This window comes from Felis catus, chromosome E2 (genome assembly GCF_018350175.1).
Source record: "Felis catus isolate Fca126 chromosome E2, F.catus_Fca126_mat1.0, whole genome shotgun sequence".
NCBI lineage: Eukaryota > Metazoa > Chordata > Mammalia > Carnivora > Felidae > Felis > Felis catus.
The window spans coordinates 3,881,742-3,902,847 of record NC_058382.1 but is presented as its reverse complement, the minus strand read 5'-3'; the positions used below and the strand labels follow the sequence as shown (position 1 = coordinate 3,902,847).

Genomic DNA, 21,106 nt, shown 5'->3' with positions numbered 1-21,106 from the left:
ATCTGGGAGGGAAAAGGTCCTGCTGTTGCTTCCCCCCCAGGCCCCAGGGGTTAACTCTGGACACACAATCCCACTCACATGCACATTCACATTACACACCCTCTCACACACATGCACGCACGTGTGTGCACACACAAATAAGGCATGCACGTGACACACACATACGCCACATTCACGTGCAACAGACGTGCAAACCACACCCGTGTGCACGCACAACACACAAACATGCACGTCTATACACATGCACACATTCACGTACCTCTACGTGCATATGCGTGTTCACACGCGTACATATATCCCTGCACACCTACACGTGCAGACTCACAGACACACACTCAAATATACATGCTTATTTGAGAACACCACACGCATCCAAATACACACACACACACGTGTACCCACCATCGCTCTCTTTCCCGGGCTGATTACTTGTCTCCACTTTTTCTCAGAAGAGCAGGAGCTGAAAGAGAGAAACAGTGAGGCACCGGAGACAAAGGGAATTGGAGCGAGATGTCAGGATCCTTGCGGGGAGGCGGAGGTGAGGCGCCCAGCAAGATCATGTGTAAACCAAAGTCCCCCCCCACCTCCTCCACGCTCATACACCCCACACGAGGGTCCCCACGTCATTCAGGTGCTCAGCAAAGTCTTGAGAGCTGAGGAGGAGAAGTGGTTGGGGACAGTGTGGTCCACGAGGAGAGGATCCAAGGGAAGAACCTTGAGCGAGAAGTGGAAGGTGGTCATGAGAAGAGAGGACGTGGAGAGACACTTGGGGATGATCGTCGGGGCTGGTCGGGGGCACATGAAAGGTTCAGGTAAGAAAGGGGGTCTTGAGTGGTCAAGGCAATAGTGGGGGAAGGGTTCGGTATGGGCTGAGGGGATTCGCTGAGTAGCTCTACCGTTTGGTCATGTTGTCGGGAGCCGCCCCTGGGGATGAAAGAGACAGAGACAGTGTTGACCCCGTGATGTTACTTTCCCGTTCTGTTTCTCCCATTTCCTCCCAGGTATTTAGCCCTTGTTTTCCTGAACTCGCCCCACCGGGTGTATTTGTAGATGAGGAAGGCTCCAAGCAGGAAGAGAAGGGCAAAGACCACAGCGAGGGGGAATCCCCGTGGTCCCTGGGGAGAGGATAGTAGGTGAGAGGGTCAGTGGTTCCCTGAGTGTGCACTGAGGCACCTCACTGTGTCCCCCGTCGATCACATTCCTACCACTTGCTGGAGCTCTCACGACATTCTCTTCACACAAGTATCCCGGGAGAGCGACAGAGTGAGTGATGCCTATTCCACAGATGCAGAAGCTGGGCATCAGAGATTTGAAGTTCCCTTTCCAAAGTGGCCCAGGTAACTAGGCAGGGCTGCGCCCCTAATCCTACCCACCTCGAAAGACCTCACACTGAGCCACAGCCTTCAGGCGTCACCACAAGACAGACAGACATCCTTGAGAACTTTCCCAGGTGTGGACAGTTCACAGGGTCACAAGGATATCTCATCCCACGCATGGATGAGTGTATGTAAGATCTGTGCTCCTACCGAGTCCTGTTTCTGCTCCCTTGGGTGATTTCCTTTCAGTTTTATCTAGAAGAGAGAATTCTAGAGTTAAATTTTATTTATTTATTTTTTTTAAATATTTATTTTTGAGAGAGAGAGACAGAGAGAGACAGAGTGTGAGAGGGGGAGGAGCAGAGACAGAGGGAGATACAGAATCTGAAGCGGGCTCCAGGCTCTGAGCTGTCAGCACGTGGGGCTCAGACTCACAGACCTGATCGTGACCTGAGCCAAAATCGGCTGCCCAACCGACTGAGCCACCCAGGCGCCCCCTATAGTTAAATTTTAAACTTAAATAATTGTAAATAGAATGTAAAACTCTATGCTGTGTTTACAAAGGCATGTCTATGTGGTAAAAGTGTAAAGACCTGCACAGAAATAACACCAACTTCAGGGCGGAAAGTTCTGGAAAGGGGAAAAATAACAGAAGTAATGTTGAGAGAGAAAAAGGACTTCTTTTTTTTTTATCTTGTGGAAAGAAAACAGCTTTGGGGCAAATACAACAAAATGTGAACAAGTATAATTATGAGTGGTGGATACGTGAGTATCTGCTATTTGTTATTTCTACTAGATAGTACTTTTTCAGATTTCTCAAAAGAAAGGAAATTCTTTCTTTTCTTTTTAGGTTTTTTTTTTTTTTTTTTTTTAATTCTGAGAGAGAGAGAGTGATGGAGGGGCAGAGAGAGAGGGAGAGAGAAAGAATTTCAATCAGGCTCCGCACGGACAGTGCCACGGACAGTGTGCAGAGCCCGATGCGGGGCTCGAGCCCACAAACTGTGAGACTGTGACCTGAGTTGAAATCAAGAGTCGGACGCTTAACTGACTGGGCCACCCAGGTGCCCCAAAAGAAAGCTAATCCTCATCCGTTGTCTTGCTGGTTTCTGGAGGGAAATTTTTGTGAGTTTTAGGTTTAGCTAGGAAACAAGTAAGATGGAATGCAGAAAGGGAAGGTGAGTGTATTCCAGAAATGTCCAGACCCCATTCAAGGATCCCAAGACTCTTATGTGGGCGGGTGTGATGGTTAATTTTATGTGTCAACACGACTAGGCCGCGGTACCCAGTTGTTTGGGTCTAATACGAGCCTAGAATGGTGGCCAGGAAGCTGGCACAAGAAACTAATATAACGCTCTACGTTGACTACACTGGAATTACAGTGAAATAAAGCAAATGCAATCTTAAGTCAATTCATTAAAAAGAAGATGTGTTTAACATCTAAGGCGGTAGAGTTTGAGCGGAGCAGATTAAGCTCTATCATGTGGGTGGGCCTCCTCTAATCAAAGGTCAAAGGTCCAAGGAGACAAGACTGATCTCCTTTGAGGATGAAGGAATTCGGCTTCCGGCTGCCTTCAGATTCGACATCACCTCTTCCCGGGGTCTCTAGCTTGTTGGCTCCAGAGTTGCCCGGGGTCACACAGCCAGTGAGTAGCAGAGCCGAGCTTCACAAAGCTCTACTGATGTGACACCACATGACTCTTCATTGCCTTTATCATCCACAGCTGTGTTGGCCCCGCCTCCTCGAGCCTGAAGCCGACCCCTACCCTCAGCCTTACACTTCAGAGAAGGCAAGCCTGGGAAGCCTGCTGACTCCCGACCACTGTCTCCTCTGTTCCCTGTGGTACCGCCTATGGTTCTTCACCTCTGCCCTGCACAGCCACACCGTCAGGAGGTGGGACACCGTTTGTCCCAGCCTCCTCCTGCCGACTCAGCCTCCCCCACCGCCAGCTGCATTCTGCTCTCCTCCGAACCGGAGACTGCACTCGTCTTGTTCCAACTTCGGAAATGACGAGGAAACCCCACGAAACCCTGGGGTCTGGCTCCGAAGAAATCTCTGGGAGCCTGGAGACAAATCAAACCGGAATAAAGGGAGAAAAAAAAAAAAGAAAAAGCCCCAAACATCACAAGCGGCCTTCAAGGAAGACAGGTGATGCCGGTATCACTGGTAAGTATTTTCTGAAACAGCTACTGGTCTGGGGCACGTAGTTGAAGTAATTCGAGGCTTCAGGAATTGGAGGGGAGTATGGTCTCCACCTGTGAGATCCCTGCAAGAACTCTGGTGTCTAACTGGAAACTAGACGGCGGGTCTACAGCAGGATTTCTCCTCTTGGGCGCCACTGATATTTGGGGCTAGATGATTCTTCGCGGGGAGGGGTCCTTGCGTCGTAGGGTGTTTTGAGGCATCCGTGGTCTCTACCTCCTAGATGCCAGAAGCATCCCCCGCCCCCAGCGGTGACCGCCAAAACTGTCTCAGACATTGCCATATGCTGCCGAGTGGAAAATCGCCCCCAGGGGACAACCAGTGGCCTGAGGAAAATAAGAGGTGACCCGAAAGCGAGGGACTTCTCTTTCCTTGTCCTTTGTCAGGATTCCTGCCGCCCACCTTCTCCCCGCCTCCTGCCCTTGGCCAGTCAGGTGACGCTCACGTCCCCACAAGTCAAACACGGGGGGGGGGGGGGGGGGTAGCTGCAGCTTCACGGTTCTGGCCCCTGCAAGAGCCACGTAAAACTGTGAGGGTTTGTAAAAGGCTCTGGGGGATCCCAAAGGGAAACCCTCGGGCTCCATTTTCAATAATCTGCCAATGCACCTGTACCCAGTCGTCTGCCTGCCAAACACGCCCTCCCCGCCATGATGTCCTCCTCTCTTCCTCAGTCTTGCCCTTGGCGACAGTTGCCAGGGTTGGAACCGTGGCTGAAGGAAGACAGGAAAGGTCGACACTGAACTTGACAACAGCTTCCCGGGTCCTTCTTGGTGAAGTGTCCTGTCACTGATGTATTCATGTCAGAAGCAGCAATATTTATGACCATCGAGGAAGAAACTCAGAAGTGTCCTCATATGCCAAGGATAAATAAAGAAGTGGGAAAAAAAAATGATTCACTAGCTGTGGAAGAACCCAAAATTATGTAAAATTTCCCCCTCCTACAGAGAGCCAATCTAGCTCGTGGTATTTTTCTTTCCGTTCTGTTTTATCATCCTGTTTTGGAAAGACCATCTCATCGGTGCTTAACCGTGTCACGTACAGTTGAAGTGAGTTAAAGACACAGACACGCACCCATGGGCTTTTTTAGAACCAGGAAGCCCTTAACAGGTCGTGGAATTTTCCACTAATATTTATCATTCATTATAACGATAAGGATATTTACCGGTACCTTCCGAGGGATATGCAGGCTCTCTGTTTCCTGGAAAGTCTCCCCTGAGGAATGGAGTTCTTGATAAAGCTGCTTCAGTAGTCAGAGGAGGAAGTTTTGGGTGTTTCATAATGATAATAATGGCAGATCCTTAGATAATATTTTGCTGTCCACCGGACACAGTTTAGGAGGGATTTAGGTAAAATAACTCCTCAAAATCCCAAGCACGAGTCCCTTATGTAGGTACTACTATCAACCCCTGACAGATACAGAAGCTGAGACAGAGGGAAGCTAAGGAATGTGTAGGCAGGTAGCTTGTTAGGTACTGGCCCCAGCCCAAATCCAAGCGGTTATAATTATCTGCAACTCAAGAGTCCGTACACACACTTGGAGACGGTGGGGCCATGTACCCAAGTGACGGGTGCCCATCCCTGGTTGTGTGGTTGTTCTCCCCTTTCCCCCAGTTGCCTTACTTCTCCCTGGAGGGGACATGGAATGTCCTTCACGCTGACCTAGAAAACAGCATGAAGCAGGTGAATCCTAGATGTGAGAATTCCCTGCCTCACTCCTGGGCTCCATGGCCCCAGCAGGGGGCAGAGACAAACATTCTCCTCTACCCCGTGTGGCCGATGGGTTCCAGATCAACATCCAGACTTTGGGATTTTCTTGCTCTGTTCGGGGGTCTGTGACTCTGAAGCAAACACACTTGCTGGGCGTACCTCTCCCTCGTCGGCTTAGTCCGTTGGGGCTGCTCTAACAAAATGCCACAGGCTAGGGGGACGATGAACAGCAGATGCCTTTTTCTCACAGGTCTGGAGACGGGAAGTTCGAGACCAGGGGGGCAGCATGGTCCAGGGAGGGCCCTCTTCTGGGCGGCAGACTTCTAGAGCCCCACGTGGAGGAAGGGGACAAGGGAGTTTCTGGGGTCTCTTTTAGAAGGGCACTGATCTCATGAGGGCTCCGCCCTTATGACCTAAGCTCCTCCCAAAGGCTCCCACCTCCTAATGCTGTCACGTTAGGGGTCAGGATTTCAACATGAAATTGGGGGGGGGGGGGTTGACACAGACCTTCAGCCCATAGGATCGGATCAAAGGGTAGCAACTCTCATTCTTTTAGGAACTGTTCATTACCCTCCTACATTCCAGTCTCCCTGGATGGGGCTGGGTTTTCTTGAATGGCATCCTTCCATGAGCATTTCCTAGGATCGATCTAGAGGCTGAGCTAACCAGGACTATTCACAGCCCTCCCCAGTCTGTCTATCTATCTGTCTGTTTTGAACTGGTCTCGGAAGGAGAGCCGGATGCTTCTCCAGGAGTAGAATTTATGAGCTACGAAACTCAGCTTTAAAAGCCAAGCTCTCTGCCCCAAAGAGGGAACTGGTCCCCACTAAAAGAGAATGAAACAGGGGTGCCCGAGTGGCTCAGTCCGTAAAGCAGTTAAGCATCTGACTTTGGCTCAGGTCATGATCTCACGGTTCGTGAGTTCAAGCCCCACTTCGGGCTCTGCGCTGACAGCTCAGAGCCTGGCACCTGCTTCAGCTTCTGTGTCTCCCTCTCTCTCTCTGTGCCCCTCTCCCACTCACGCTCTGTGTCTCTCAAAAATAAAAACATTTTAAAAAGTTTAAAAGAGAATGAAACAGGTACGATAAAGACACAAGTGTCAGAAAGGAAGAGAATCTGGGCAAGACTCCAGTCCCTCATTCTAGTTTGTGAAGCCAGGTGGTATCCTCATGCTTCCCAAGATTCACTAGCTCTGGATCCCAGCTGTGTCTGGCCGGGCACAGTCTGGCCCCCTGCGGGACATCTGGAGTGTCTGGAGACACCATGGTTGTCACAGCTGGGAAAGGGAACGTGGAGTAGGTAGACATCCGAGATGCTGCAAACATCCTATGTTACACAGGAGGCACTTTTCTTCCTCACCTGCCCCGCAGAATAATTATCCAACTCCAAATGTTAGTAGTGCCGGGTTGGGCAGCCCTGAATGACCCGTTTAATTCCAAGGACCTCACCTTTTCTAGGTCACTTCGAGATCGGTGTTTTTTTCACTTGGAACCAAGTGCCATGACTAATACAATCATCCAACTCTCCTTTATAATTGATTACTATTATGTCTCCTTCTCACAGAAGTTCATGGTCAGATGTATGCATCACTGCCCCCCCCCCCCACTTGACAGACGAGAGAAGTGAGTTGCGGGTCCACTGACTTCAGAATCTCGTACCCCGTGTGGTTTTTCTCAGAGGCCCTGAATGCCTACCCCGTGTGTGGTTTGGGAGAATCTGGGTTCATTGGTCAGTGCCCTGTGCAGTTATGACTGGCCCCATATCAACCCTGGGGGATTCAGTACCCCCGTCCGGGAGGATGCCTGCTTCCTGCTGGCCTCTCTCCCTCCTCTTGTCCTGGACAAACTCAGTCCTCAAAACTGGCCCTACTACACAAGGGTCAAAAAACATCTGTTTCAGAAACACACCAACAGAAATCTGTGTGCACTGGGTGTGGAAATGTAGAATGGTGTGGCCACTATGGAGACCAGCAGGGTGGTGGGTCCTCAAAAAATTAAAAGCAGAAGTAGTATATGATCCGGCAACCCCCTTTCTTTTTTCTTTTTTTTTTTTTAATTTTTTTTCAACGTTTATTTATTTTTGGGACAGAGAGAGACAGAGCATGAACGGGGGAGGGGCAGAGAGAGAGGAAGACACAGAATCAGAAACAGGCTCCAGGCTCTGAGCCATCAGCCCAGAGCCCAACGCGGGGCTTGAACCCACGGACCGCGAGATCGTGACCTGGCTGAAGTCGGACGCTTAACCGACTGTGCCACCCAGGCGCCCCATCCCCTTTCTGAGTATACATCCGGAAGAAGCGATGGCCAGTAGGTGACCGGCCGACAGCCAAATAGGTGGAAACGACCCAAACGTCCATCAGCTGATGAAGAGACAAAATGCGGTCTATCCATAAAATGGGACGTTATCAGCCTTAATAAGGAAGAAGCCCAGTTATGTGCTACAGTGTGGCTGAGCCTTGAGGACATTATTCTGAGCAAAATGAGCCAGACATAAGAAGACACATACTCAATGATTCCAATGATGTGGGGTCGTTGGATTCGTCAGATTGACTAAGACGATGTGTAGGACGGTGGGTGCCAGGGGCTGGGGAGGAGGGGTGAGGAGAGGCTGTTTGATGGGGACAGAGTTTCAGTGTTACAAGATGCAGAGCATTCTGGAGGCAGATACTTAAGGGGCGCCTGGGCAGATCAGTTGGTTAAGCATCCGACTTCAGCTCAGGTCATGATCTTGTAGCTCATGAGTCGCATTCTGTGCCGACAGCTCAGAGCCTGGAGCCTGCTTTGGATTCTGTCTCTCTCTCTAAAATAAACATTAAGGGGCGCCTGGGTGGCGCAGTCGGTTAAGCGTCCGACTTCAGCCAGGTCACGATCTCGCGGTCCGTGAGTTCGAGCCCCGCGTCAGGCTCTGGGCTGATGGCTCTGGGCTGATGGCTCGGAGCCTGGAGCCTGTTTCCGATTCTGTGTCTCCCTCTCTCTCTGCCCCTCCCCCGTTCATGCTCTGTCTCTCTGTCCCAAAAATAAATTAAAACGTTGAAAAAAAAATTTTAAATAAACGTTAAAAAAAAATTTTTTAATACTTAAGATGGCAAAATTTACCTTATGCAGTTTTGCCATAATTTGTAAAAATCATTCCTTTCAAAAAGAAGGAAAAGTCTCAGCAGGAAGAGAAAAACTCGATTCAGTTGAGCTAAAGGCAAGAGTGCTAGAGTCCCGGTTAAAATGAAACTGAGATCTTCCTGGAGTCTGAATCTTTCTCGGAAAGATGTTCCTGGACCCTTTGTTATTCTCTCCCTCCTCCTCTGCCTTCTTGCTAGACTCTCCTCCTGTATAACCCCAGGAGGTGTCATCCACACTTGAGTCTAAATGAATTGTGCCCTTCCCAGGAGAACAGCAATGACTTTGTGTCTACATCTTATTTTCCTGGTGAGGGCAGGGGTCAATTATTACAGATCCCTCCTCCTCCAGGCCTGGCCCCCTCACAACACAGTTGGTCACCTACAGTGGGAAGCCCCCCTCCCAGCCTCCAGTTATGTGATCTCCACCATTGGTGCTCCCTCTCTCTCAGCAGAAGATCCTCTGCGAAGATCCTCTGCTCTATTCCACGGAATCCTGGCCCTCCCTCGGTCCTTCCCAAATGACTGCTCCAAGCTGCAGAATCTTGTGGAGGCAGACTGTGGCAGCACCTGAGCGGGCAGGTAATCCAGCTGGGGTCCTCCCAATGGTAAAAACCTCACCTCTCACCCAGATCTCAAGACGATCGCTAGGCTGTGAGGCCCAGAAAGGAGTCCCGGTCTGGAAGTAGACACAGCTGTAGTTCCCGGCGTCACCGACTGTCACAGTCTGCAGGGAGAAGTCCGCCTCCTTGCCGGCTGGGGTCCGGAGCCTGATGGGCTCTGCCACTCCCGCCTTCAGCAGGGCGAACCTCATGGGCCCGAAAATATTGTCTGGCCTCTGGCACTGCAGGGTCACGTCGTCTCCTGCGGTCACCACACCCCTTTGGTGGGCTTGCAGGGAAGGTTTAGGGAGACCTCCTGGAAGAGAAGGGGGGCTCTGAGGTCACGGGGAGAAGCCTGGAGTCCCCCACTCACCCTTGTTCTCCCGCGGGGGGGTTCCTGCTGAGTGTGGGACACAGACCCCTGGTGTCACCCTCTTTCGACTCTGTGGGAAGGAGATTCCCCCCCCCCCCCCACGAGCCCTGGATGAGGCCGACCAAGTCATTCTGTTGCTGTGTGTCTCCACCTTCTCTGTCCCCTCCTCTGGTCCCTCCCCCAGGCCCGTCCTGCTCCTCACCTGTCACCAGCAGCAGGATGACCTCACTGGGCGGTGATCTTATGTCCGGGGCCCCTGGTCTGTAGCACTCACAGGTGTAGTCTCCAGCATGGCTGGTTCTTAGGCCAGTGAAGTGAAATTCAGCCAGGCCCTTCTTGGAAGCCGGTGATCGTGAAAAATCCAAAAGAATATTTCCCTTTCTGAGAGCAAAGTTGACATTCTTGGTCGGAGTTCGGCATTGCAGCCTTACATTGCTTCTGGGAGGTACCACCCAGCTGGGCCAGGCCCTGAGGGTGGGCTTGGGAAGGGGCTCTGGAAGGAAGCAGACTGGGGACAGGATTTGGTGCCCTTGCCTGCTGTCAGGAAACCCCTTGAAGGAAAGAGAAGGGATGTGGGGAATTTGGAGCAAAGGGGAGGGAGGAACTGAAGAACTGAAGGAACACTCACCGTCAGTCCCCCTGCTTCCTTGGCCAGCGCACAGCCCTGCAAGAGAACCGTCTGTCCGTGGAACCTGAGCCCCATCCTGAGGGGACCTCCCGGGGGGCTGCCCCTGAGACCAGACCCTGGAGGTCCCGCTCACGGCCAGTCCCAGCATGCTGCCCAGGAACCCATCTGGCGTGGGCATTGGTTTGCACCTTGTGTTAATTTCCTATGGCTGCCATTAACAAATTGTCAGAAACTTGGCTTGTGACAACACAGATTTATTATCTTGCTGTTCTGTGGGGTAGAAAAGCCCCAAAACAGTCTCACTGCTAAACCCAGGGTCTCTTTGGGGCTGCGTTCCCTCTGGGGCTCGAGACAAGAATCCATTCCCTGGCCTTTTCCAACTTCTAGAGATGCCTGCATCTCATCATGGCAGCGTCTCCCTCTGACTTTTTTTTTTTAATTTTTTTTAACATTTATTTATTTTTGAAACAGAGAGAGACACAGCATGAATGGGGGAGGGGCAGAGAGAGAGGGAAACACAGAATCGGAAGCAGGATCCAGGCTCTGAGCCATCAGCCCAGAGCCCGACGCGGGGCTCGAACTCGCGGACCGCGAGATTGTGACCTGAGCTGAAGTCGGACGCTTAACCAACTGAGCCACCCAGGCGCCCCTCCCTCTGACTTTAAAACTATCAATGGTTGGTGCACTGGCACCCTCTTCTGCCTGCTTTGCTATTTTAAGGACCCTGCAGTTACACTGTGGCCACCCAGGTAATCCAGAAGAAGCTCCCTACTTCAAGGTCAACTGATAAGTTTAATTCCACCTGCCACCCTGTGTGTATCTCCTCTGCCATGTAAAGGAAGGTATCCACAGCTCCCGGGAGTCAGGACATGGAGTGAGGTGGGGAGATCCCTGCCCTATGATAGGGGACATCTAGACACTGAGAGCACAGTCCTTTGTGCTGAGATACTTCTGTCTGCCCTCAAGGTATGACCGAAATGCATCTCGGACATTACGGTTGGCCATGAGTCATTTCCTTGGTGCCCCAGAGTAAATCTCAGAAATCTAAGATTGGTATTACTTGGAAAGATGAAGTGTATATCCCCCACCTTTCCCCTCTGGGGGCCTTACTTTCAGATCTAGACCAAACTGACCCCAAGAAATATGTTCCTGCACATTCTTATAGGTGTTCTAGTTTGATTAGTGTATAACAGTGGTTCTGCACCCCCCCACACACACACACACCAGGGACGTTGGGCACTATCTTGAGACTTTTTTTTAAGCACGTAATACCGTATTGCCATCTGTGGTCACAATGCTGTACGTTAGAGCCTCAGAACTCACTCGTCCTTGAACTGCAAGCATGGACCATTGGATCCATATCTCCCTCTCCCCACCACCCCCAGCTCCTGGCAAGCACCATCCCACCATCGTGTTTCAACAAGTCAACATGTTTAGGTGCCACATACAAGTGAGGTCATACAAGTAGTCCAGTGTCTTTCTCCCTCTGACTGGTTTCACTGAGCACGATGCCCTCACGGCCCCTCCGTGTTGTCTCAGATGGTGGGATTTCTTTCTTTCTCACGGCCGAATAACATCCCCTTGTATGTAACATGCTGCATCTTATTCCATTGTTTGTCGGTGGATGGACACTTAGGTCACTTCCATGCCTTGTGAATAACGCTGCAATGAACGTGGGGGCACCGATAGCCCTTCAATGTCCTGTTTTCATTTCCTTCTGACACACAGCCCCGAAGTGGGGTGAATGATCGCCGGGTGGTTCTGTTTTTAACTTTCTGAGGAACCAGCCCCCAAACTGTTTTCCGCACAGTGGCTGCACCAGTGTGCATTCCTGCCAACAGAGCACGTGGGCTCCCTTTGCACCACATCCTCGTCAACACTTGTCGCAAGATGAGAGCCATTCTGAACGGTTGAGTGGGACCAACACCCTGTGGCCACAGAGCCCTTCTGAAAAGGTTGCCGGACGTTTCCTAAGAGGGATTCACTGTTCACTTACCTTCTTGTGGTCGTGCTGACCATGATTCCCTTTGTTCAGCCTCCAGATGTTTCCACCCCAGAGCCCCCCCGCCCCCCCCCCCCACGCCGGACCCTTTCAGTTCCCTCGTGTGGCTCCATGGAGAATTACGGTCTTTGGCCCTGCGCAGACCAGAATTGGAGCTCAGCTTTTCCGCTTAGTAGCTGAGTGGCCTTGGCATGGACTTCAGGGCTGATTTTCCGATTCCTCGAATGCAGTATGGGGAAGAGGACTATTTTGGAGAAGCTCTCTAAGAGATGGAAGGTGACTCCCGGTCGTATGATGACAGGAGGGTATCACTGAGCCTGTGTGAGAAAGTCTCTCTCTTCTCGGTTCCTGGCTCGTTCTCCACCAAGCCCCTGGAAGATACCACAGCCGGGTGCTCGGCTGAACGTAGCTTCCGGCTTCGCTGCTACCTCTCAGAAACAAGACCGGGGAAAACTGGGGCCGGTTCGGGTCTGCTTTTGATGAGGGGCACGGATTTTCCCACTAATACATGAGTTTTACAGATCTTTTAAAATGGAGTTGAGTACAGTTGAGCCAGGGGGGCTCAGTCGGTTAAGCGTCCAACTGTTGGTTCAGGCTCAGGTCGTGATCTCAGGGTTCATGAGTTTGAGCCGTGCGCCAGGCTCTGAGCTGACAGTGCAGAGCCTGCTTGGACACTTGGACTCTCTCTCTCTCTCTCTCTCTCTCTCTCTCTCTCTCTCTGCCCCTCCCCCACTTGCTCTCTCAAATAAACTTAAAATTTTTTTAAATAATAAAATAGGGGGGCGCCTGGGTGGCGCAGTCGGTTAAGCGTCCGACTTCAGCCAGGTCACGATCTCGCGGTCCGTGAGTTCGAGCCCCACATCAGGCTCTGGGCTGATGGCTCAGAGCCTGGAGCCTGTTTCTGATTCTGTGTCTCCCTCTCTCTCTGCCCCTCCCCCGTTCACGCTCTGTCTCTCTCTGTCCCAAAAATAAATAAAAACGTTGAAAAAAAATTTTTAAATAAATAAATAAATAAATAATAAAATAGGGGTGCCTGGGGGCTTAGTTGGTTAAGTGTCCGACTTCAACTCAGGTCATGATCTCACAGTTCATGGGTTCGAGCCCCACATCGGGCTCTGTGCTAACAGCTCAGAGCCTGGAGCCTGTTTCAGATCCTGTGTCTCCCTGTCTCTCTGACCCTCTCCCACTCGAATTCTGTCTCTCTCTCTCTCTCTCAAAAATATATAAAATATTTTTTAAACTTTTTTAAATAATAAAATAGAGTTGAGCATAAAAATACTAACGTGAAAACCCGGGACCTGTCACAGACATAGGGCACAATGTCATTCATTGGGCAGTTCAGGGATGACTGAGTTTGGGGAAACAGGAAAATGTGTGTAAAGCGTCCTTGTACCTAACATGTATTCAGGGAATGGAAGGTTCTAGTCTGTGCTTATTCACCCCCGCCCCACTACTGCCCCCGAAGGTCCCACCAACTCCAGCTGCCGCCACAGCCCATCTGCCCCCGCAGGGCTTACCGGTGCGGAGCCAGGTCGGGAGCTGGGGCATCATGGCGGCGCCCCCAAGCCTCCTCCAAGGATATTCCTTGAGTTTTGCTGTTGGTGGTGAGCCAAAACGTTCTCTTGACTCCAGGACAGGCAGGAACAGCTTTGCTCCCAGTTTTTCAAACCTCTGTTCTACCTACCCACACGTTGTGTCTTCTGGTCTCTGTTAGGAAAGGACTATTGCAACACACTCTCAAGCCACTTCCCACAGGCTTCATGCCCAGCACAGCAATCATCCACTGCTAAGGCACGTCCATGAATATGCAAAGCATGGGAGAAATTGCTAGCCTTTGTCCCCTTTTGCCAAGTGGCTGAAAAGAGCTGGGCCCCCAGCAGTCCAGAATAAGAGACCCATTTCTCTCCATTGGGGAACCGTAGGTCCTTCTGGTCATAGGATGTAAGCAGAAGAGATGTGCACAACTTCCCTGAGAGGGAAGAAGTCACAAGGCATCAGGGATGGATGAGGATCTGGGAGAACGAGACAACAGGCCCTACAGAGAGGAGGTAAGAGAAAAGAACCCTCACTGGCAGGCAGCATGGCGAACAAGGAATTTGAAGAAGAGAAAGTTCTGTGGTGGGTTTGAAAACTGTTTGCTGTGGGGACATGATTGAACTCCCTCCTCGGTGAAATCTCTTGTGAAATCTTCTACTCATTAGATCTTGAGTGGGAAGGGGCTCTTAAGAAGAGCTCGGGGACCCTGGCTGAGGTGCAGACAGAGAGACAACCCAGGCAGTGGACCCAGGCAATGGGCAGGAGCTGACGTGTGCATGGAGAAATCTAGAAGGGTAAATCCTCCAAGTGGTGGAATTGTGCTCAATATTTTTTTTTTCCTTTTGCTTCTATGCATGTTCTAAATTGGCTGGAATTGGGGTGCCTGGGTGGCTCAGTCGGTTAAGCGTCCGACTTTGGCTCAGGTCATGATATCACAGTCTGTGAGTTCGAGCCCCGCGTTGGGCTCTGTGCTGACAGCTTGGAACCTGGAGCCAGCTTCAGATTCTGTGTCTCCCTCTCTACCTCCCCCTCCCCCGCTTGTACTCTGTCTCTGTACAAAGAGTACAGTCTGTCTCTCTCAAAAATAAACTTAAAAAGAAAGACATTAGGGGCACCCACGTGGCTCCGTTGGTTGAGCATCGACTTCAGCTCAGGTCATGATCTCACTGTTTGTGGGTTCCAGCCCTGCGTCGGGCTCTGTGCTGACAGCTCAGAGCCTGGAACCTGCTTTTGTCTCCCTCACTCCTGCCCCTGCCCCGCTTATGCTCTGTCTCTCTCTCTCTCTCTCTCTCTCTCTCTCTCTCTCAAAAATAAAAATAAAAACATTTAAAAAATTGTTTAAAAATCATTAAAAGAAAAGGAGACATGAGAAAACATCAGGTCTCTCCTTCTCTCCTCTCTCCCTCTCCCCCTGCTCTCCCTCTCTCCCTCTCCCCCTGCTCTCCCTCTCTCCTTCCCTCTCTCCCTCCCCCCTGCTCTTCCTCTCTCCTTCCCTCTCTCCCTCCCCCCTGCTCTCCTTCTCTCCTTCCCTCTCTCCCTCCCCCCTGCTCTCCTTCTCTCCTTCCCTCTCTCCCTCCCCCCTGCTCTCCTTCTCTCCTTCCCTCTCTCCCTCCCCCCTGCTCTCCTTGTCTCCTTCCCTCTCTCCCTCTCCCCCTGCCATGTGAGGATACAAGAGGGCACCCGTAAGCCAGGAAGAGGGCTTTCACCGGAACCATGCTGGCACTCTGATCTTGGACTTCCCAGCCTCCAGGATTGCTAGAAATAAGTTTCTGTTGTTCAAACCACCCAGCGTGTGGCATTTGACAAGAGCCTGAGTAGACCGAGACAGGTGTGCGAGAAGATGGTCACACGGATGGGCTCCCAGGAGGAGGGCCTGGGAGCCAGCTGAGGCAGGAGACAGGTGTAGAAAAAGCCTGCAGGGTGGCCCGGCTCATCCTTGGCACTCAGGCAGCCAGGCCAGTGGACCAGCCACCATCTCAAACGCTGCTGGTCACTGTGTCTGAGACAAGAGGGAACTCACAGTGGGGAGGAGGGAGTTCTTACAGTTAAATGCTCCAGCTTGGAAGTGACACTCGTCCAGCCAGAATTGTCCTGTGCCACGCCACCGGTGAGTTCAGGGATTTCCTTACCCATCAAGGCACATGATGTGACCACAAGGTGGCAACAGCACACGACTTTCGGTCTCCCAGCCGCAACCCCCTAGCTTCCTCCGCAGGGAGCCTTTGCACAGGCTGTTCCCTCTGCTTAGAACACCCTTCCAGCCCCTCTTTGTCTAGTTAAGGTCTGCCCAACTTTCAGATCTCACCTCACTTCTTCAGCAAAGCCATCAGAGATCTCCATTGATTGGATCAAATCCTATTAGAGGCTTTCAAAACTCCCTCTTGGTTTTTGCTCTGGTTGTACTGATGGAGAGGCAAATGGTTTCCCGGCATCCACTTTTCCTGTCTTCCTTTAAGTAATAGAAACCCCCTCCCATTTTTAAAAAATGATTGTGTGCGATACCTCCCTCCCTCCCTCTCTGTCTCTCTTTGTCTCTCTTTGGTCCTCCTTTCGTGCTGGCTCAGAACCACCTAGGAAAGCTACATACTGACAGAAACAAAGCTGTTGATAAACAGCCCTAGACTGTTTCTTCTATATATTGTTAAGTGAGGGAGAAATCAAATTACATGGTTTTCTTTTTCTTTGGCGGGGGGTGGGGGGGGGTCTCTTGGTTACAGCAGCTGAAAGTGCTCCCTGATCAGTACGGCGAGTACCAATTTGGCCCGTGCTTTCCTGGGTGAGCTTCATGGCAGCAGGGTGTGTGTGCTGTGTCCCCAAGCACCAGCACAGTGCCCCACGCGAGGTGGACATTGGACAGATGTGTCCCAAGTGGGTGAATGGGAACTGGAGGGGGGGGGGGAAGCAGGGCTCGGGGCCGAAAATGCACGTCCTAAGGATGAACAGGCCCAGGTTTGCGAGAAAAGGAAAAGAGGTTTCCGCTGAAGCTAATAGTATTAGCTTTGCTTTTGCTATTGTAACAGATTGTCACCAACTCGTGGCCTGAAATGACATAAAATTTTTATCTTTCTGTTCTGGAAGTCAGAGGTCCAAAATGGGTGGAGAGGCTGCCTTCCTTCTGGAGGCTGTGGGGAGACCCAGGTCCCTGCTTTTCCAGCTTCTAGAGGAGCCTGCATTCCTGGCCTCATGACCCTGCCTCATGCTGACCTCTGCTTCTGTCTCTAGGTTCCCTTCTCTGACTCTGACCTTGCTGCCTCTCTCTTCTTTTTGAAAGAAATTTTTTTTAATTTCTTTTTAACATTTATTTATTTTTGAGACAGAGAGAGACAGAGCATGAACAGGGGAGGGTCAGAGAGAGAGGGAGACACAGAATCCTAAACAGGCTCCAGGCTCTGAGCGGTCAGCACAGAGCCCGATGCGGGGCTTGAACTCACGGACCGTGAGATCATGACCTGAGCTGAAGTTGGACGCTTAACCGACTGAGCCACCCAGGCGCCCCAAGAAAATTTTTTTTAATGTTTATTTTTTGAGAGAGAGAGAGCACGAGCAGGGGACAGGCAGAGAGGGAGACACAGAATCCAAAGCAGCTCCAGGCTCCGAGCTGTCAGCCCAGATCCTGACACAGGGCTTGAACTCACGAACCATGAGATCATGACCTGAGCTGAAGTCAGCCGCTTAACCAACTGGGCCACCCAAGCGCCCCCAAAAATAAAATCTTTAAGGAAGAATTCTTTCTTTATTTTTATTTTTTTAACTATTCATTTATTCATTTATTTTGAGAGAGACAGAAAGAGCAAGCAGGGGAGGGGTAGAGAGAGAGGGAGAGAGAGAATCTCAAGCAGGCTCTGTACTGCCAGCACAGAGCCTGATGCAGGACCTGAACCCACGAACTCCAAGATGATGACCTCAGCTGAAACCAAGAGTTGGACATCCAACCAAGTGAGCCACCCAAGTGCCCCAGAAGAATTAAATTAAAAAAAATTTTTTTTGATGTTTATTTATTTTTGAGAGAGAGAGACAGAGCGTGAGCAGGGAAGGGGCAGAGAGAGAGAGGGAGACACAGAATCTGAAGCAGCTCCAGGCTCTGAGCTGTCAGCACAGAGCCCGACACGGCACTCGAACTCACTGATCATGAGATCATGACCTGAGCCGAAGTCAGATGCTTAACTGACTGAGCCACCCAGGCGCCCCAAATAATTAAATTAAAAAAAATTTTTTTAATGTTTATTTATTTTTGAAGGAGAGAGAGAGAGCATGAGTGAGGGAGGGGCAGAGAGAGAGGGAGACCCAGAATCCAAAACAGATTCCAGGCTCTGAACTCTCAGCACAGAGCCCGACGCGGGGCTCGAACCCACGAGCTGTGAGATCATGACCTGAGCCGAAGTCAGCCGCTTAACCACCCAGGCACCCCTCTATCTCCCTCTTTTAATAAGGACCCCCGTGACTGCATGGAACCCACCTGAATAGTCCAGGATAACCTCCCCTCGTGACCCTTAACGTAATCACACCCGGGAAGTCCCTTTCGCCATGTGTAACATTTTCACAGGCTACAGGAATTTGGACATCATGTGCTGGGGGGCCCGTCATTCTGCTCACTGCCCAAGGGCAAAAGTACAGAGCCCGCTTAGATAATCTTCAGCGTGCTGAGCTCACCCAGCCACACCGTGCGTGCTTCCTAAGACCCCTCCCAGGCGCTGGAGACATAGTGATGAAACGACCTGGCCGGCCACTCCTGGGAGGATCTTGTGGTCTAGTCTGGGAGAGAGAGAATCAGAACACGGTCCAAGTACTCAATTCAGGGACGACAGGGCACTACGGAACACACGTGGGCCGGGCAAAAGTTGGCAGTTGAAATGGCATCTACTCTGAGGCCAGAAGGCTGAGAGTGGTGGACCCGGCCAGAGGAACTAGGGAGGAAGGAGGGGAGCAGATCTGTCACGGCCTCCTTAGGAACACCTTGTAAGTGCTGAGCAATTGTGGGTGACGAATACCAGGAACCACCGCCTCAGGGACGGTAAATTGCTTTGCAGTTGTTAAATGTGATCACGTTCCCCTTCCTCTTCCTCATTCAGAAGTGGAAGTGACCCAGGAGACCAAAGAAGACTTGACTCCACAGACTGGAAGGGATGGCTGTCGTCACTGTTGCTGTCCTGGTCCTGCGGCACAACCACGGGGAACAAACCCCACAGCCTGACGGCAAGGGCCCTCTGAAGTCCCAGACCAGACACACACACAGGCCGTAGGGGGCTGGTGGTGATGATGGGGGTTGCCCGGCGGACCGACCGGTGCAGAGGCACCGTCACTGGTAGAGAATGCAGTTAGTACTCTCACGACTGCTCACTCAGTAATATTCTATGAATAACGTTAGCCATCAATAATCTTCTATTTTCACCTGGCTCCCCTGGATGCCTTTCTCGTCCTCCCACGCACACTTTCCGTCTCCAAGCCCTTCTCACCACTCAGCACTCATATGTGCCTTTCCTGCTTTATGCCTGATTTCAGTGAGGCACACATCCCTCTCTGTTGTTATTACATTTTCCACCTTCCCCTCCCCCTCTCCCCACTTTAGGAAGAAGGACTCTTCAGGCCTGTTGGATAAGTAAATGCATAAGTTGGGGCACTGGGCTGGCTCAGTCGGTGGAGTGAGTTTGGGCGGCACGTTGGGTGTAGAGGTTACTTAAAAAATAAAATCTTTTTTTTTAATGTTTATTTATTTTTGAGAGAGACAGAGCATGAGTGGGAGAGGGGCAGAGAGGGAGAGGGAGACACAGAATCCAAAGCAGCTCCAGGCTCCGAGCCGTCAGCACAGAGCCCGACACGGGGCTTGAACTCACTGATCGTGAGATCATGACCCGAGCCGAAGTCGGACACTTAACTGACTGAGCCACCCAAGCACCCCAAAAAATAAAATCTTTAAAGAAGAATTATTTTTAAAAACATTTTTTAACTTCATTCATTTATTTTGAGAGAGACAGAGAGGGCGAGCAGGGGAAGGATAGAGAGAGAGAGGGAGAGAGAGAATCCCAAGCAGGCTCTGCATTGCCAGCACAGAGCCTGATGCAGGGACTGAACCCACGAACTGTAAGATGATAACCTGAGCTGAAACCAAGAGTCAGACACCCAACCAACTGAGCCACCCAGGCGCCCCAGAAGAATTAAATTAAAAAAAATTTTTTTGATGTTTATTTATTTTTGAAGGAGGGAGAGACAGAGTGCGAGTGGGGAAGGGGCAGAGAGAGAGGGAGACACAGAATCAGAAGCAGGCTCCAGGCTCTGAGCTGTCAGCACAGAGCCCGACGTGGGGCTCAAACCCGTAAACCATGAGATCATGACCTGAGCCGAAGTCAGAGGCTTAACCAAGACTGAGCCACCCAGGCGCCCCAAGAATTAAATTTTTTTAATGTTTATTTCTTTTTGAGAGAGAGAGAGAGCACGAAGGGGGTAGGGGCAGAGAGAGAGAGGGACTCCAGGCTCTGAACTGTCAGCGCAGAGTCCTATGCGGGGTGCCAGCCCACAAACCTTGAGATCATGACCTGAGCCAAAGTCGGACACTTAACCAACTGCGCCCCCCAGGTGCCCCAAAATCTTTTTTTAATTTTTTAAATGTTTTTTTTATTCATTTTTTAGAGGCAGAAACAGAGTGTGAGCTGGGCAGGGGCAGAGAGAGAGGGAGACACAGAATCTGAAGCAGGCTCTAGGTTCTGAGCTGTCAGCACAGAGCCTGATGCAGGGCTCGAACCAGTGAACCCTGATATCATGACTTGAGCCGAAGTCAGAGGCTTAACCGACTGAGCCACCCAGGTGCCCCCCAAAATCTTTAAAAAGGAATTAAATGCATCGGTTGGTTGATAGATACTGAATGAGTATAGTAAATAGGTGACTGGATTAATAAGCTGATTAACTGATTAATAAAGGGAGGAATGGGTGTAAGAATGAATGAATGATGGGTAAGGGCAAAAGAAAGGATAGAAAATCCAATGAGAGCAAGTGCAAAGGGGACGGAGGGATGGAAGGAAAGAAGGATGAGAATCAATGAGCAGGTGGATGGATGACGAGAAATGGTTGAAAAGCAAAGGAACCAGAAATGAGTGGAAGCACAAAGTCAGGGGGAGCCTCCCTGATGCGCCACTGACTTCCCGTATGACTAGGGGGGAGCTTCAGGCCACCCCTCTATTCCACCATTTTCCATTCCATTTTACAGGAGAAACTTGAATGTAGTCAGGCCTTCCAGAGAGGTAAGAGGGGAGAGCAAGCGGCCTGCGTGAGGAACGGTTTATGTTATTTGGACAACCTCGAAGGCAGCCAAGAGCCAGCGGGGAAACAGGCCAGGTGCAATGTGTTAATGTCCACGTCAAAGGTCTACTGTGCACACCGGCCTTGCTGTTGCCTTGGCAGTGGATGCCTCTTAATCCTAATGACGGCTCAAGAAACCAGTCTGCAGTGCATGCAAATGAAGCTGTAATCAGAGAAGTTCCACTTGATCTGACCTTGGCCCACCTTTGGGGAAGGTCTGAGCAGGGGGTTTGAAAGAGGTTTGCTTGGCGACCGGGAATGATGTCACGAAGGAAGTGGCAGCGAATTGCTTACAAGGTGAGCTGGAGGTGGCACCATGGAAAAAAAGACTGTGACTTCA

At 51.0% G+C, this 21,106-nt stretch overlaps 1 protein-coding gene and 1 long non-coding RNA gene across 3 annotated transcripts; one reads left to right on the top strand and one right to left on the bottom strand.

Annotated features, from left to right (window-relative positions):
• The first annotated feature begins 2,880 nt into the window (after positions 1 to 2,880).
• On the top strand, positions 2,881 to 19,215 carry LOC123382317. 2 transcript variants are annotated; one of them, XR_006590528.1, is made up of 4 exons: positions 2,881 to 3,480; positions 8,788 to 8,917; positions 13,863 to 13,988; positions 18,546 to 19,215. It is a non-coding gene; the product is annotated as an uncharacterized LOC123382317 (long non-coding RNA). The 2 variants fall into 2 exon arrangements; XR_006590529.1 differs by lacking the exon at positions 13,863 to 13,988.
• Positions 8,817 to 13,636, bottom strand: LOC101083635 (T-cell-interacting, activating receptor on myeloid cells protein 1-like). The gene is made up of 3 exons (XM_019818860.3): positions 13,458 to 13,636; positions 9,513 to 9,974; positions 8,817 to 9,253 (listed from the first exon to the last, which is right to left on the bottom strand). Exons 1-3 carry the CDS (start codon positions 13,489 to 13,491, stop codon positions 8,817 to 8,819), a joined length of 933 nt encoding a protein of 310 aa, XP_019674419.3. The 5' UTR covers positions 13,492 to 13,636.
• Positions 19,216 to 21,106: the final 1,891 nt, after the last annotated feature.